General features: G+C 70.8%; 2 protein-coding genes across 2 annotated transcripts; one reads left to right on the top strand and one right to left on the bottom strand.

Annotated features, from left to right (window-relative positions):
* The first annotated feature begins 476 nt into the window (after positions 1–476).
* On the top strand, positions 477–2,762 carry PEF1 (penta-EF-hand domain containing 1). Its single transcript, XM_040535184.1, has 5 exons — positions 477–627; positions 982–1,096; positions 1,183–1,338; positions 1,478–1,621; positions 2,102–2,762. Exons 1-5 carry the CDS (start codon positions 529–531, stop codon positions 2,329–2,331), a joined length of 744 nt encoding a protein of 247 aa, XP_040391118.1. The 5' UTR covers positions 477–528; the 3' UTR covers positions 2,332–2,762.
* A 2,659-nt stretch (positions 2,763–5,421) lies between these two features.
* TINAGL1 (tubulointerstitial nephritis antigen like 1) lies at positions 5,422–14,043 on the bottom strand. The gene is made up of 12 exons (XM_040535231.1): positions 13,988–14,043; positions 13,069–13,399; positions 12,275–12,338; positions 10,050–10,142; positions 9,812–9,926; positions 8,503–8,626; positions 8,177–8,327; positions 7,802–7,985; positions 7,456–7,501; positions 6,915–7,038; positions 5,928–5,973; positions 5,422–5,740 (listed from the first exon to the last, which is right to left on the bottom strand). Exons 2-12 carry the CDS (start codon positions 13,367–13,369, stop codon positions 5,600–5,602), a joined length of 1,389 nt encoding a protein of 462 aa, XP_040391165.1. The 5' UTR covers positions 13,370–13,399; positions 13,988–14,043; the 3' UTR covers positions 5,422–5,599.
* Positions 14,044–16,563: the final 2,520 nt, after the last annotated feature.

Genomic DNA, 16,563 nt, shown 5'->3' on the forward strand with positions numbered 1-16,563 from the left:
GCGATGATGATGATGGTGGTGGTGGTGGTGATGATGGGGGTGGGGGAGTGATGATGGCGATGATGATGGTGATGATGTTGATGATGGTGATGATGATGATGGTGACGATGGGGACGGTGGTGATGGGGATGTCAATGATGCCGATGATGATGATGATGGTGGTGATGATGACGATGGGGGTGGTGGTGACGATGGGGATGGTAGCGGTGATGATGATGATGATGGTGGTGATGGGGGTGGGGGTGGTGATGGGGATGTCAATGATGTCGATGATGGTGGTGGTGGTGGTGGTGGTGATGATCCTGGGCCTGATGTGGGGGAACTGGGGGGGGACCCTGGGCTGCTGCTGCAGGCCCTGGGAGGGCCCCGTGGGACCCCGGCCCGGCGGACCCCAGGGGTCTCCCTCCTCTGTGGGCCCCACTGCTCCCACCACCCATCGCCGCTTTAAGCCCGAGGAGGCCCCGCCCACCCCGTCCACACCCAGAGCGTGGGCGGGACCTCGCTGGGCTCATCCGCGCGGTGCAACCAATGGGAGGGCGGGACGCTCGTGACGTCAGGAGGCGGAACCGGGGCGGTGTCAGCGGCAGCGGCGGCGGTGGCGGAATCATGGCGGCGTTTCCGGGACAGGTGGGGCTGGGGCCGGGGGGTCCCAGAGGGGACCGGGGGGGATTCGGGGGTCCCGGGGAGGACCGGGGGGGTCCCGGGGCCGGGGCCTGGGGGTCCCGGAACGATCCCGGGGGGGGTTCGGGGGTCCCGGGGGGGTCCCGGAACGATCCCGGGGGCGATTCGGGGGTCCCGGAGAGGACCGGGGGGGTCCCGGAACGATCCCGGGGGGGATTCGGGGGTCCCGGAGAGGACCGGGGGGGTCCCGGGAAGACCAGGGGAGCCCCGGGGGGTCCCGGGGTCGAGGCCTGGGGGGTCCAAGCGGGGACCGGGGGGTCCCGGTGCCGCCCCCGACCGCGCCGTTTTCCCCTCCCCCAGGGCTGCCCCGGTGCAGGACAGGCCGGGCCGTACCCCGGCGGCCCCTACGGCGGCGGGCCCGGAGCCCCCTACGGGCAGCCGTACGGGCAGGCCCCCGGCGGGGCCGCCCCCCCAGGTGAGTTCGGCCGCGGGGACCGCCCCCCCCCCCCCCCGGGGTGAACCGGACCGGGCCCGGTGCCCACTGACGGCGCCTCCCCGCAGGCTGCGCCCCGCCGGGCGTGGAGCCCGAGGCCTTCGCCTGGTTCCAGGCCGTGGACGCGGACGGCAGCGGCCACATCTCGGTGCGGGAGCTGAAGCAGGCGCTGCTCAACTCCAACTGGACGGCGTTCGACGACGAGACCTGCCTGCTGATGATCAGTGAGTGAGCACCGGGGCCGCTCCGGGGCTCCCGGGGCCGCTCGGGGCCGGCAGGAGAACCGGGAGCACCCGGGAGCCCCGGCAGCACGGCCTCGCTCCGCTCCTCACCGCCCTCCCCCGTGCCTTTTTCCCTCCCCAGACACGTTCGACAGGACCCGCTCCGGTCGCATCGACGTGTACGGCTTCTCGGCCCTGCTGCGCTTCATCCAGCAGTGGAGGAACCTCTTCCAGCAGTTCGACAGGGACCGCTCGGGCTCCATCAGCTTCAGCGAGCTGCAGCAAGGTGGGCGAGGGGCAGGGGCACCGAATGCGCGCTCTCCGGGGGTTATCGCTCTGCCCGCCGCTGGTTTCCAGCCCGGCCCGGCTCTGTCCCTGCCATGGGGCTGGGAGTCCCCCCCTGCACGGGGCCGCTCTGCAGAGCGAGGACTTGAGGAGCTGCCCTGCCCACGGGGAGGGCACCAGGAGCTGCAGCCCGGCCGTGTTATGAACTCCAGTCCGCAGGAAAAGCCCTCCTCCTGTTGTTCTCCTGAACGGCTGTGGCTAAGCCCTCTGTTCTGGGAGGAGCCCTTGGGTGTGCGTGGCTAATGGAAGAGAAACATCCCTGGAATCTGGGCCTCGATTTGGTTCCTCCCTCCCAAGAGCCCGGCCGTGCTCTGAAGTGCCCTGGGATCACCGCGGGGCGGTGGGGACGGGTGTGCACGAGGCAGGGAGGGCACCGTCGCCCTTCTCAGAGGGGTTTAACCCGCGTGCTTCTCGCCCCCAGCCTTCTCCCAGATGGGCTACAACCTGAGCCCCCAGTTCAGCCAGCTGCTGCTGTCCCGCTACGCCCCGAGGTCGCCCGACCCCAGCATCCAGCTCGACCGCTTCATCCACATCTGCATGCAGCTCCAGAGCACCACCGAGGCCTTCCGCGAGAAGGACACGGCGCTGGTGGGCAACGTGCGCCTCAGCTACGAGGACTTCCTCACCATGGTGGTCACCCGCATGTTGTGACGCCCCAGGCCCACGTTTCGGGCAGCAGCGGCCGTCCCGGCCCCTCGCTGCGCCCCCCCCGACCGCCTCCCCTGCCCCGGGACCACCCCCCGAGCCCTGCCGGTGCCTCCCAGCTCCCGGTCCCGGTCCCCGCTCGATGGCAGCGGGTGTCTCCGCGCCGCAGCGCGGTTCTGCTGCCCCGGAGCTGTGCCACACGGTGCGACGGCCAAACCAGGAGTGAGCCTGTGCCATGCCTCCGGGGAACGCCTGGATCTTCCCCTGCCAGACCCAAAATCGGGCGGGAACCCGGGGCCACCTCGTGCAGCTCACGGGCGGCGGGCGGGTCCCTCGTTGCCAACGTCTCTCGGTTTCTTTCTGCCTGTGGAAGCCAAGCTGGGGAGCGGTTACAGCCTGTGTGTACAGCTCTGGAATAAAATACCCCGCGCGCTGTTCTCCTGGCTGGGCTGTCTGTGGGGCGCTGGCTGAGCTCGCCTGCTGCCCTGCCCTGCTCTGCCCCAGCAGTGGGTGCTGGGCCCCCCCACCCCCCCAAACCACGGGGCCGTGTCCTGCACCCACACCCCTGGCGTTGTTCTGGGGTGCAGGATCAGCCCCGGGCAGGGCTGCACAGGAGGAGAGCTGCAACGAGATCAGCTGCCGGGACGCCTCGGCCGTAAGACACATTGCTGTGGGGACACCTCCCTTCGCTTTCATAAAGTCCATTCTTTACCTTTTTTGTATTAATTTACGGGAAACGCCATGCTCTGTTCCCCTTCTGAGGCGCAGCCAAGAAAGTAGAGGTGACCAGCGCAAAGGCTTCCTCTGCTTCTAAAATGACGTCCATGTAATTGTTGTTTTAATTGACCTTAATGGGAAGTAGCTCAGAAGGGTCTGTGAAAGCCACGTGCCTTCCACATATTTGAAGGATTTTTTATTTTTTTTTTTTTAATGAAAAGATTTTAAAGCAAAGTAAGTTCTCTGATTCCCCCAGAAGCGCTAACTAGCCTTTGGTATTTTTCTAAACGTCAGCCAAAGGTGGGACTTCTGGAGTACCACTGCTAATTCCAAAAATAGTTGGAGCCGTGCTCCGGGGAGCGAGGCCGTTCCTGGCCTATTTTGGGAGGGGATTTTGGCTCTTTCAGACGAGTTCAGAGCAGGCAGCTCCGGGCCGCAGGCACGCAGGGGCTGGGCTGGCGCGTGGGGCTGTGTGCGTTTATACCCGCTCGTGTAAATGCACGCTGAGATAGCCATGTCCACAGGTCTGTGCACGTACATACGCGCGTGTGTGTGTGCACACGCACACCCAAATCCACGTGCGTATCCTGTGTATACGGGTTTTTATCCGGGTGGCTGTGCAGGGCAGGCTGCCACCACCAGGTGCCGCCCCACTCCACGCTGGGGGGGGGGGGGGGGGGATCAGAGCCAGGGCTTCGGGGCTCAGAGCAAAACTGAATGCAAATTAAAAACAAAAAAGGAAAAAAAAAAAAAAGAGAAAATGCAAATAATAAAGCGAACGCAGTGGGGTGTGAAGGGGGCAGGGGGCAGCCGAGCAGGTGCGACGCCCTGGGTGCTGTCTGAGGGTGCTGAGCAGGGGCAGCCCCTCCTGCTGCAGGGCCGCATCCTGCACACCAGCACCTCCCTGAGCTGTTGGGGCCCGGTGTGGGCGGGGGAATGGGTGCGGGGTGGATGTGGGGACGGGATGGACGTGGGGATGGGGACGGGGATGGGATGGGGATGGGTGTGGGGATGGGGTGGACGTGGGGACGGGATGGACACGGACGTGGGGACGGGGTGGATGAGGACGTGGGGGCGGGATGGACAAAGGGGTGGGATGGACGCGGGGACGGGGATGGGATGGGTGCGGAGGTGGGATGGGTGCGAGGAGGGACACGGGCGCGGGATGGGCACGGACACGGGTGTGAGCACAGGCACGGCAGCAGCACCCTACAGCACGCGAGCTCTGAGCAGCCCCTGCCTCACCTTTGACGCCGTCAGCGCTGGGATCCCCCCACCCCCCCCACCCCCCACCCCGAAACCTCGGGACGCCCCCCCCCCCCCCCGAAGCCCTACACCCGCTCTCCCCATGCACCCAACCCCTCGATCCCGCGTGGCCCCGCTGCGGCTGCGCGCCCGCCGAGGTCACCGCGTCCCGGCAAAACAGGAAGGCGGCCGGACAATGCCGCCCTTATCGGGCCCCCGCAGCCCTTCCAGGTGCTGACCCCCCCCCACACACACACCCCAAACCCGGGGGGAGTCCGTTCCCCCCCCCCCCACCCACCCACCTTCAAGCCCGCACCCTGCGGGGCCACGCGCCCGCAGCCAGCCGGGTGGGATGGGGCAGCTCCCGGGAGGCTTCCAGGAGTTTATTTACAAATATTAAAAAGCAAAAATAAATACAAAAAAAAACAACAACAAAAAAAAAGGTTTAAAAGTACAGCCCGGCGGGGGGGAGGTGGGGGTGGGGGAGGAGGGAAGGGAAGTGGGGGGGGGGGGGGGGGGCTGTGCGGCTGCTCTGGACACAGCTGCGGCCCCATGGGGACACGGCGGGGGGGGGGGGGGGGGGGGGGGGGGGGGGGGGGGGGGGGGGGGGGGGGGGGGGGCTGTGGTGTCCCCAGGGCCACGTCCCTGCACAAAAAGCCCTTAGCACCATCGGGACGAGCCGGGGGGGGGGGGCCACAGTGGACCCCCCCCCACACCCCTGGGTGCCAGCAGCACCCAGCCCTGAGGGGGGCTCCTCCATCCCTTGGGGGCACAGAGGAACCCCCCCGGCTGTGCGGTGCTGTGTTACCCCCCCCCCCCGCCCCAGGGCTGCCCAGGGAACTGGTGGGGGGGGGGGAATAAGGGGATGCAGGAACCATACCTGGGGTGTGGGGGGGGGGTCCCACTGCAGCACCCCCTGCATGTGATTGGGGGGGGGGGGGGGGGGCTCAGCTGGGGGCACCGCCTGCACATAACGGGGCCGGGGGGGGCTCAGCCGCCAGCACGGGCTGGGGCAGGGGGTGGCCGCCTTTGAAGAGCCCCCGGCTGCCGACAAAGAGCCCGCTGAGCCCGGGGGGGGGGCGGGGGGGATTAACGGGTAAATCCCACAGGCAGCGGGGTGCCCCCCCCCCCGGCCTCACGCCCCCCCCCCCCCCGTGCACGCCCCGCTGCACCCAGCCGCTGTGTCAGCACCCGGGGCACGGCACCGGAGGGGGGGGGGGGCCTGACCCCGGTTGACCCCAGCGGGGAAGAGGCTGGGGGGGGGGGGGCTGCGGTGGGGTCAAGGCCATCTCTGGGGGGGGCAGCGGGGCGCTCACTTGTGGGGCACGTCCTCCATGCCGACGCGGCCCCAGACGCCCACCACGAAGCTCTCCACCTCGCACTCGTTGACGCCGCGGGCGATGCGGAAGCGCCCGTCCTCGCCCCATGCCCTTCCCCACGAGTTGGCCGCCGTCTGGGGGGGGGGACACACGGCTTCTGCTCAGTGCCAGGACCCCCCGACCCCCGACCCCCCCCCCCCCCTCCCCGACCCCCGTCCCCGCTGCCTGCAGCCTCGCTGGGTGCAAGCCTCGAAGCGGGAGGCTGAGCCCCGGTGGGCTCGTGCCCCCCCCCCCCCCCCCCCCCCCCCCCCCAAAACTCACCCAGTATTTTAGGGTCTGGCCGTCGGGCAGCTGCTCCTCGCCCCACCTGCAGCAGGAGGGCAGGGGGTAAGCGGGGATCCCCCCCCCCCCCCCCCCGCCCCGGGGCTGCACTTGGGGGGGGCAGCACTCGTTTGCCCCCCCAGTGCTGTGATCACGGGGGGGGCTGTGAACCACCACCCCCCCCCCCCCCCCCCCCCCGTTTCCTGACGGCTGGGATCGGGGCAGGGGGAGCGCACCGCATGGCTGGGGCTGCCCCCGGGCTCTGCACCGCCAATCCTGCTCTGGTGCTGAGCACCACGCACTCGTGTCAGTGGTGGCCCCGGGGCCAGCACCAGCACCCAGCTCAGCACCTTCCCTCCCGGCCCCTTCCTCTCCCTGCTCCGCAGGAAGGGGACGCCTTTCCTCCCCCGAAGGAAACGCTGCTCCAGCGCCAGCGCCAGCGCCAGCTCCAGCACCAGAACCAGCTCCAGCACCAGAACCAGCTCCAGAACCAGAACCAGCTCCAGAACCAGCACCAGCACCAGCTCCAGAACCAGCACCAGAACCAGCACCAGAACCAGCTCCAGCACCAGAACCAGCTCCAGCACCAGAACCAGCACCAGCACCAGAACCAGCTCCAGAACCAGAACCAGCTCCAGCTCCAGAACCAGCACCAGCACCAGCTCCAGAACCAGCACCAGAACCAGCACCAGAACCAGCACCAGCACCAGAACCAGAACCAGCTCCAGAACCAGCACCAGCACCAGCACCAGCTCCAGAACCAGCTCCAGAACCAGCACCAGAACCAGCACCAGCACCAGAACCAGCACCAGCTCCAGAACCAGCTCCAGAACCAGCACCAGCACCAGAACCAGCACCAGCACCAGAACCAGCTCCAGAACCAGCTCCAGAACCAGCACCAGCGCCAGCACCAGCTCCAGCACCAGCGCCAGGCTCCTGCACCCCCCTGCACCCCCCTCCCAGCCCCCCCGAGCCCCCCGCCCCTACCCGGTGATTTTGACCGAGTGGGTCCCGTGCCGCTGGTGCTTCGGCCCCTTCCCCTCGGCCACGGGCGTGTGCCGATAGATCCCGCCGCGGTACAGGAAGAAATCCTCGTGCACCTCCAGGATGGCTGCGGGCAGGAGCAGAGGGCTTGGGGGGGGGACAGGCGCCGAGCACCCGGCGCTCAGCGTCCCCCCCCCCGGCCCCCCAGGAGCAGGACGCGTGCAGAGGACCGGGGCTGCGCCAAGGCTCCGCCGGTGGGAGGGAGAGGGATTAAAAAAAAAATCAAATCAAGTCAAAGCAGGTGCCGAGATGGAGATTAACTCAGGAGTTAATGAGCAGCCGGCCCGCCGGGAGGGCAGCGTGACGGCGTTCAGCAGCGCCAGCAGCCAAGCCGGGGGGGGGGGGGGGGGGGGGGGGGGGGGGGGGGGGGGGGGCCCAGCCCCACGGCCGGTCCTGAGCTGTCCCAGCTCCAGTCCCCTCGGGCAGCAGACCCCCCCCCCCCCCCCCCCGAATTTAGGGCTCAGTGCCCCCGCCAGCTCCTTACCTTGCACGGGGCCATTCTCCAGCAGCTCCTTCATGATCTCCTTCTCCTGCAAGCACGGAGCCGGCTGGTACCGGGGCACGGCGAGTACCCAGGGCAGAGCGCCACCCCCCCCCCCCCCCCAGCTTCTGCCCTCCCCAGCACCCCAGGGGGCACACAGAGGCACCCAGCAGGGTGACCCCAAATCCCCTTGGAGATGCCCCACGTCCCACCCGGGTACCGCAGGGCAGAGCTGCCCCGGGGGGGCTGCAGCGGGTGTCCCCCCATTTCCCTCCCCTGCTCCCGGCACGGCTCCCGTTGCCCCCGCAGCACCCAGTGCGCCCCAGACCCGGGTCCCATGGGTGCTCACGCTGGAGGCGAGGCGGTAGGCGGGGGTGGACTGGTAGATGTCGTTGGCGTGGGTCTGGGGGTTGGGGCAGCGCGCCGTGGCCTGCCGCTTGCCCCGGCCCGTGGAGCGGCTGTGCATCATGCAGGGCTGCGCCGCCGGCTGGCTCTCCGGGCTGGTGAAGGGGTAGCACTCGTCCGTCACCACCCTGAGCGAGGGACAAGGACGTGAGGAGCGGAAGGACCCATCCCCACCCCACCTCACCCCATCCCATCCCATCCCATCCCATCCCATCCCATCCCATCCCATCCCATCCCATCCCATCCCATCCCCAACCCATCCCTGTCCCCACCAGGGTTGGCAGCCCCCGGTCCCGCACCCAGCCCTGTCCCCACTCACCCCCTCCTGCGCAGGTACCACCAGGCACCGTCCAGCCGTCCCCCGCTGCAGCCCCGCTGGTTGCGGGTGTCGCAGGACAGGAGGTTTTGGGGTGACAGGGAGGGCGTCATGTGCCCCATGGAGTGGATGGAGATGCGGTCGGAGGCGACGGCTGGGGGCGAGCACAGGGTGGTCAGGGCTGGTGGCAGCTCGCCGGGGTCCTGCCCCGCTCCCCACCTCCAAGGGTGCCGGCTCCAGTCCCTCCAGTCCCTGTCCCCAAAGGCCACCCCACCCCACCCCACCCCATCCCATCCCATCCCGCCCCGTCCCGTCCCGGTGCCCCTCACCGGCCGTGGAGAACGCCCAGGAGCCGGCGCAGTTGCCCTGGTCCAGGGGCTCATGGATCATCCCGGGCCACTTGGTGGCTGCGTCGAAGTGGCGGGGCAGCACCTCGTTGGAGTCCATGGCCATCTGCGGAGGCAGGGGGTGCTCAAGGCACGGGGACCATCCCCAACCCCCCCCCCCCCCCAACTCCCTCCCCTTCCAGGGCATCCCCAAAGCCGTGCTCCACTGCCCTGCATTGAACCCCCAGCCCCACTGCAGACATAATGGGGTCGGACCCCTTGGGCTGGGGACCCCCGCAGCCCCTGGTTGAGTATGACTTGTGGTGGGGGGGGGGGTGGGGGGGGGGGGCACAGGATACAAGTGCCCCCCACCCGAGGACCCGTCTCCTTTCCTAAATTTGGGCTCAGCCCCGGCTGCACCAGCACTCAGCATCCGGCCTCGGGTGCCAGCAGGGGTGGCGTGAGTGCGCGCCACGGGGCGCGGGGGTGGCCCTCCTTGTGGCCTCTGGCTGTCGCTGCCCTCCCTGACCCTGCGGCTGACTCACGCCCGGCATTTCCTTTTCGGGGGGGGGGGGGGGACGGTGCCCCCGCCCCGGCCACGCACGGCTCGGCCTTCCTGGGGAGGCTGCGGCACCCGGCTCGTCCCAGCGCAGGAAACGCCGCTAAAATTAAACCTCGCCAGGAGTCAAGGCCACGGTGCTGGGCGTGCGCCGCAAGCTTGGCTCGCTCCTGGGGGGGGGCAGCCCGGCCCCGGGGGGGGGGTCCCGGTTCCTGGCATGGCAGGGGCAGAGCCCCCAGGTCCCAACAACGTGCTGCTGATGTTGGACGCCCCCTTGGGATGCTCCATCCTGCTCCCCATGGACCCCCCCACCACGGAGTTTGCGTGGGGCGAGCGGGACCACCCCGGGGGACCCCGTCTGCTGCCCACCCCCTCCCCGGGGCTGCTGTCAGCTGCAGCTCGGGGGCACCGAAGCGCCTGCACCCCCCCGGCTCTGCCGACTCAGCAGCCGCGGGGCCGGCTTTCCGATGGGAACGCAGCGAGGAGCAGCGGGGCAAAAACAACAGCGGCAGCCCGGGGATTGCGCGGGGGGGAATGTGCTGAGCTGCCGTCTCCAAACAGCGGGGGCTGCCCGCGGCCCCTTCCCCGCCTCCACGCCGGGTGCTGAGCCCCTCGCGGGGACGGGGACCCCGCGGGGACGCTGCCAGCGAGGGGAACGCGTGCCTCAGTTTCCCCGTGTGGGCCCCGGGGGCTGCCTCGGGGGGGGGCCGCGGGGGGGGGGGGGGGGGGGGGGGGCGCGGGGCTCGGACTCACGTGCATCTCGTTCATGTTCATGACGGTGGGCGGCGGGCGGAAGGTGCCCAGGCGGTAGCGGATCCCGTCCTCCAGCGTCATCCCCCAGAACTGGCTGTAGTTGGCGGCCCTCCAGCTGCACGGGAGCGGCGTCAGGGGCACCCCAAAAGCACCAAGGTGGGGGGGGGGGGGGGGGCGAGACACCCCCCCCCCATCCCCATCCCCATCTGGGACCTCTCTGCCCCGCACGTGCCCTTACCCGTAGTTGCCCCTGTTGATGGCATCGATGAGGTCCCCGTCCACGAGGCAGGCGTTGTCCTCGCACTGCCACTGCCCCGCGGGGCTGCAGGTGCTGGGGGGGGGGGGGGGGGGGGGGCAGCACAGTCAGTGGAGGGGGGCAGCACCCCATGGACGCTGGGGGTCCCCACGCTGGCGCTGCTCCCACCCAGCTGGGCACCCACGGACACTGAGGGAGGGCAGGGGGCTGCTGCTGCGGGGGGCTGGTGGCCGTGTACCCCCCCCCCCGCACCGCCCCTCCCTGGTCCCCGAAGGAGCCCCCAGGGCAGGCAGAGCATGGGATGGAAAATCAGCTGAAAACCCGCCAGGCCTGCAAACATCAGAGTGGGGCTTGGACGCCAGCCCAGGGAGGGGGACTCGGGGCCGGCCGTCCCCTCGGGGCTGGCCACGCTGCCCAGGTCAGCTGGGAGCACCGCAGAGCCCACGGGGGACCCGGAGAGGGGGTGGTGGGGGCCGTGTCCCCGCGGGGAGCCCCCGGCGGCGCTCCCCCCGCACGGCGAGCAATGCTCGGCATCCCTCCCTGCTGCCCGAGCTCCCGGCACTCTTCCCTTTTAAGGAGCCCAGCTGCGGCCGGAGCGGCCCTGCTCCTTGCTCCTTGTGCCCCGATGGTGGCAACGTCCCCGTTCCCATCCCATCCCCATCACCATCCCATCCCCGTCCCCGTCCCTGTCCCCATCCCCATCCCCGTCCCCGTTCCCATCCCCATCCCCGTTCCCCGTCCCCGTTCCCATCCCTATCCCCGTCCCCATCCCTATCCCCGTCCCCGTCCCAGGGCAGCCACCCCAGCAGGGTCAGGAGCAGCCTCCAGGACCCAGCTCCCACCATGGCCCTGCCACAATCCGGCCGTCCCCTCCAGCCCCCACGTCCCTCCCCGTGCAGGGGACAAATCCCTCGGCGAAGCCAGGCTCGGAGCAGGGGGTGCGAATCCCCCCCCCTTTCTGCCCCACGCAGCCCTCTCCAGGCACAGCCAAGTGCTGGGAGGCAAAGGAAAAAGCCCCTAAGATGCCTTGCGAGCCCTGCTCCCCTCGCAGCCCGGCTGACCCCGTGCCTTGCCGTTAACTGCCTGGGGACAGGCTCTGGGTGGCCCAGCCCGTGGGAGCCCCTCGGGGGCAGACCTGGGGCATAGTGGGGTGCAGCTGGGCACCCTCAGCAGCTCCCTGGGCTCCAGCCCCATCTGCGTCTCCCAGGCTTCGCATTTCCCCCCCGTCCCCAATTGCCCCGGCCCTGTTGGAGCCGGGAAAGGACCGGGTCAGTGCAAAGAACTGCAGGAATTGCTCTCCGTGTTCCAAGTGCGGGGGAAGAAGGTTTTGGCAGAGGAGCCGCAGCCCCTGGGGGCCAGCTGGGCAGGGGAAGTTTCCCGGCAGAGGCACCAGTTCTCCGAGCACAGGGCTCGGGGGGGCTCGACCTCTCCTAGGGAGCTCGGGAATGGCCTCCAGCCCCGCGTGCCTCCGCGCTGCGGTCCCGGAGAAGTGCCGGGCAGCTTCGGGGAGGGCTCGGCTCAGCCCATGCCCTCCTGCACGGCTGCGCGGGGCGGGCTGGCCTCTCACCTCCAGCCCCAGCGGGCTGCTCGGGCACGCAGGCGCGCCTGCACGCACGTGCAAGCACCCACGGGCACGCACACGCGCGCTCATGCCCCAGCCGGAGCCTTTGATTCCCCTTATCGGCCGCATCGCGCCGAGCCAGCCCGCCCAGGTATGTTTGCTCCTCGTCTCAGGGCAGATCTGCGCCCGCAGGTTCCCCGTTCCCCAGCTCTGGGATGCCAGCAATACCACCGCAGCCGGTTTCCAGATAAACCCCACGCTGCTCGCCAGCACAAACAGCGAGCTGCCGGCACGCAGCGCAGGCGCCGGAGCAGGACGGGGCCGGACCCCCACCCAAAGCAGGCTGGGGCAAGCTGGGCTGGGAGCAGAGAAGCCCCGGCAGCCCCAGCCCACTTCTGCGCGGCCGCACGCTGCCCCACGAGCGAGCGGCTCCCACCGAGGCGTGCGCTGAAACTTGGGAGCAGCCCAAGGCCCCGGGCTCTGCGCTCCGAATGCGCCAGGACGAAGGCGTTTGGCACCGGTCCCCACCACCCAGCGTGGCCCCGCGCGCCCCAACCGGCTGCGGGCAGCCCCTGCCGCCCTCGCCCCGGTGCTGAGCCCGTGGTGCCGGTGCTGCCGGTGGCGGCGTGGCACAGGGGGCACTCACCACAGGTTGCAGTTCTCCCGGTACGTGGCCCCGCTGGGGTAGGTGCGGCCGGCGCGGGCGCAGCCTGGACGGGAAAGAGGAGAGCCCGGGTGAGCGCACGGCTGCAGAGGGTCCTGCCGGGCACCCAGCCCCCCCAAAAACCACCAAAGGGAAACCGAACGTGAGCCCTAAAGGTGCTGGGCAGCCGTAGAGCCGTGCGCCCGACCAGCATGGGGTTGGGGAGCAGGAGGGGGGCGGCGGGGTGGGCGCGGGGCTGGCTCAGCACCAGGAGGGTTAAGCCTGGGGCTGCCCGGCACAGCCGGCCTCGCACGCACAGCCTGGCGGGGCCAGGATAAAGGGGCCACTGATCCCCGGAGCTGGCTCTGCTCCGCGGGGACTTGAGAGAGAGCCTTGTGCTGCGCGGCGGGGCAGCCCCGGCTCGCCCCCGCCCGCCTCAGCTGCCACCCGGGTGAAGTCAGGGCCGGCGTCCCCGTGCCCCAGACATGACCGGGGCAGCCCAGCACCATCCGGCCCGGCTCTGCCCGCAGGTGCGTGCCCCAGCGCTGCCCCTCTGCCTTCCTGCCCCACGGAGACCCGCACGAGTCGGGCTGGGCGCTGCTCCAGCCCCCTTGCAGGGACCCCAGCCCCAGCCCGCGCAGTTTGCAGGAGTTTCTGTAGCTCTGGGGGGGGGGGGGGTCCGGCACAACTCCACAGCCACGCTGGCACTGCACAGCACATCGGGCACCCGCGTCGGGCACCCCAGCACGCACCCACTGCTGCAGGGGTGGGTATGGGGGGGGGGGGGGCCGCCTCACCTTGGACTTTGGGGAAGGGGGCCGGGATGCCCAGGCAGTACTCCCAGAAGTCAGGGCAGCAGTCGGAGACGGTGCGGTTGCAGAAGAGGTCGCAGTAGCAGATGGTGTCGAGGTAGGGCACGGTGCAGCCGTCGTCCCGGCCGTGGCAGCAGACGTCCCCTCGCTGGCAGTAGGAGCCGCCGGCATCATAGACGCCGTGCTCGTACAAGCCGGGGGCCAGCTCCCGGCGCGTGCGTGCCCGGGCAGCCCCGGCCGCCCCCGCCAGCAGCCAGAGGCAGAGCAGGGCCCACGGCAGGCGCATGGTGCCGGCGATGTCCCCGACCTGCAGCCGCTGCGGGGACGGGGCAGTGAGCGGGGACCGACCCCAGACCCCGCACCGATGTCCTTTGGGGGAGCTGCTCCCAGTGGGTGGGAGCTGGGGGGTAAGGGGAGCAACTGGGGGGCATTTTGGGGGGTGCTTTGTGCCCGCGCAAGGTGGCTGTGCCCCTGCTGGTGTGCGCAATGCCCCAAACCTTCACCTTTCCCAGCTCCCACCCGACCTCCAAGCAGCTCCTCAGTGGGGGTCCCGGCCCCCAGCCCCGCGCCCCCACTGCGACGCCCCCGACATCGCCTCCCTCCGGGGTGCCGCTCCCCACGCAGACCCTAAAACCCACCCTCCAGGAGCAGAACCCCCACGGGACAGGGGATCCCCGGGGGTGGGGGGACAGCCCCGTGCCCCCCCCGCCCCAAACCCGGGCTGAGCCCCGCGGGGCGCGGCTGTGCCGGGACGGGGGGGGCCCCGGGGGCGCCCCTGGCTGCGGGCGCTGCGCTGAGTTCCCCGGGCTCAGCCCGCGGCTGCCGGGAGACCTCGGGGAGAGGGAGCGGGTCCCGGTGCGGGGGGGTCCCGGGCCACGACCCCCGCTGCCCCCCAGCCCCCTACCTGCTGCCCCGCCGTGCGCGCCGCTCCGCGCCTCCGCCGCCGCCGCCGCCGAGCGCCTCCCCGCCGCTCCCTGATAGCCGCGCCCCGGGGGGGGGGGGGGGGGGGCCGGGGAGGTGCCGGGGGGCAGCCGCGATCGTGGCCGGGCCGGGCTGGGCCCGGGGGTGGCGCGGGGGCGGCGGTGGTGGCCGGGCCGCGCTGTCCCACCCCGGGCGCAGCGGGGTCGGTGCCGGTGGTCCCAGCGCCCCGGCACCCCTGGCCCCTCCCGGGTGGGGGACCCTGCTGGGGGGGGGGGGGGCGGTTACTGGGGGGACCCGGGGGGCCGTGCAGAGGGAGGTGCTGAGGGCAAAGGTGGTCCTGAGGGAGCTCTGAGTCCCCCGCCCCGTCCTTCCCAGGCTGGGGGTCCCCAGCAATCCACACTCCGGCACGGGGCTCCCCGCTGCCCGGGGAGGGTGTGGGGGGTGCAGAGGGGTGCAGGTGCCCCCCCTCGCCCAGCAGCCCGGCTGCTGCGTGTGTGCAAGCCCAGGATGTCCCATAACACCCGAGGCACGCGGCCAGTGCCACTTGGTGCCAGCACCATGTCCCCACCGCCAGGACCCCCGGCCAGAGGGGGAGAGGGGCCGTGCACCCCCAGGGCTTGCCCACCCTATGGCTCCTGTCCCCCCCCATGGGGGTTTTGGCATCCTCAGGGCTCGCTGCCTGCCTCTGGCCCCGGGAGCATCCCCCGGCCGCTGCCAAAGGATTCCTCGAAGATGCTTCCCGGCAGCCAGGACGGAGGCACGGCGAGCGGCGGGAGGCCAGCCGGGTCCCCGGGCCGAGCTCCTGCCTCGGGGGGAGGCTGCGGTGGCTCAGGGGGGGCTGACAGCCTGGGGGCACCCCAGCCCGGCGGGCACAACAAGGGCTGCGTCCTGCTGGGGATGTTGGGATGCTCGGGGCACCCACAGGAGGGTCCTGCAAGAGCCCCCCCCCCCGTGCCGGGATCCTGACGGCTGCCCGGCCGCCGCTCTCAGATGCGGCTTTTCCTGCGAGCGCGGCCTTGCTGAGCGCTGCTGAGAGCCTCAGGAAGGAACTGGGTCCGGCCCGGAGCCCGGCTGTCTCCTTTCCGTGACTGGGCGGACAGGAATCCAGAGTGAGTCACAAATTCTCCAAGACCCTCGGGGACAAAGCAGAGCCACCGGTGAAAAGGACCATCCCCACCCCCCCCCCCCCCCCGCCCCGCGTTCCCGGTCTGTCCTTGTGCTCCTGCCAGGCAGCAGCGCCCTGGCAGCGGCTGAAGGCGAGGATGCGGCGAGCTGCAGGGCGCTGCTGGGCACAGAGCTGGCCCCTTCCCACTCCCACAGCAGCCCCTGCCGCCCCCCCCCCCCCCCCAGGTGATGGGGGCTCGTGTGCGGGGGCAGCAGCGCTCGCCCCCTTCCTGCGGGCATGCTTGGCTTGGCTCTTGGCGTGCCGACCTGGCTCCCAGCGGGATGCAGGGTCACGGCTCGCTGAGTCCCTCCGACGCAGGCATTTCCCCCCCGCCCCGGCCCTGCGTGTCCCCTCTCCATGCCTCATGCACACACGGGGGGGGGGGGGGGGGGCAAGGTGGAGCAGGACAAAGTCCAGCCCGGGCACCTTGGGCTCACGTGGGCGAGGGAGGCAGCGAGCGCAGCGGGCTGGCAGCGTGCCCGCCCTGCCACCGCCACCACCCGCGGCTGCTCTGGGGAGGGACAAGGTCCCCGCGTGCCTTGGGGACACGGGGCCGAGCCCAGGGGCTGCAGACGTGACCCGGAGCCGTGCGAAGAGCCCAGCCCAGGGGCACCGTGCCCGTTTGCTCAGAGCAGCAGGGCCACGCAGGGGCTCACCCGAGCTGCATCCATCGCACGGCGCTGCCGTCCCCGTGGGGGGGGGTGCACCCTGAGCCCCCCGTGGCGATGCACGGCCCTGGGCAGGGCAGGGCAAAGACCCCGCTGCGGGCACGATGCGCGACCCCAAACCCACCCCGGAAAACACTGTCGGCAGCCGGGGCAGCAGGGCAGGGGCTGCGCGGGGCTTTTCCTGCTCGCCCCGTCCTGGCTCCCCCTTCAAAGCCTCTGCTTCAAAGCAGCCCCGGGCGCACGCGAGCCGGACGTGCGCAGCGCCGGGAGCAGCCGAGGGCTCCCCGGGGATCGCGCCCCGCACGCCAGGCACTCGGGGGGGACATCCCTGAACCCCATCCCAGCAGAGACCCCATGGACCAGGGCTGCTCTGGGGGTCTGGGGGCAGCAGGAGAGGGGCTGCTGCAACTGGGGCGGGGGGGGGGGGGGGGGGGCTGCCCCCACGGTGCAGCCCCCGCACCAGGATGAGTCAGGGACGGGTTTTTTGGCGAGAGGCAGCCAGGAAACGCAGGGAAGCTGAGAGCCCGGCTTCCTCCTAGGCAGGGCGGCGCGGGAGGGGGCCTTGCCTGCCCGGTGACACCAGCAGCCTGGGGGACACGGCCACGGGGCTGGGGCGAAGGCTTTGCTGCCCCGCCGGGGGGGCTGCAGGTTCGTGGGGAGGGGGCTCGCACCCGCACCTTGTCCTGGATGTTCCCAGGGCTATCCAAGCACGATGCCCAATTGGGG

Source organism: Cygnus olor, chromosome 23 (assembly GCF_009769625.2).
Source record: "Cygnus olor isolate bCygOlo1 chromosome 23, bCygOlo1.pri.v2, whole genome shotgun sequence".
NCBI lineage: Eukaryota > Metazoa > Chordata > Aves > Anseriformes > Anatidae > Cygnus > Cygnus olor.

Excerpts from the sequence above, each read along its gene's own strand:
- TINAGL1 (XM_040535231.1), bottom strand. The coding sequence starts at position 13,369 with ATGCGCCTGCCGTGGGCCCTGCTCTGCCTCTGGCTGCTGGCGGGGGCG. Across the intron at positions 12,339-13,068 it reads CCCCTTCCCCAAAGTCCAAG|GCTGCGCCCGCGCCGGCCGC; the intron begins GTGAGGCGGCCC and ends TTTCCCGTCCAG. Across the intron at positions 5,741-5,927 it reads GCCAGACCCTAAAATACTGG|ACGGCGGCCAACTCGTGGGG; the intron begins GTGAGTTTTGGG and ends CCCCCCCCCCAG.
- PEF1 (XM_040535184.1), top strand. The coding sequence starts at position 529 with ATGGGAGGGCGGGACGCTCGTGACGTCAGGAGGCGGAACCGGGGCGGT. Across the intron at positions 1,097-1,182 it reads CGGCGGGGCCGCCCCCCCAG|GCTGCGCCCCGCCGGGCGTG; the intron begins GTGAGTTCGGCC and ends GCCTCCCCGCAG. Across the intron at positions 1,339-1,477 it reads GACCTGCCTGCTGATGATCA|ACACGTTCGACAGGACCCGC; the intron begins GTGAGTGAGCAC and ends TTCCCTCCCCAG.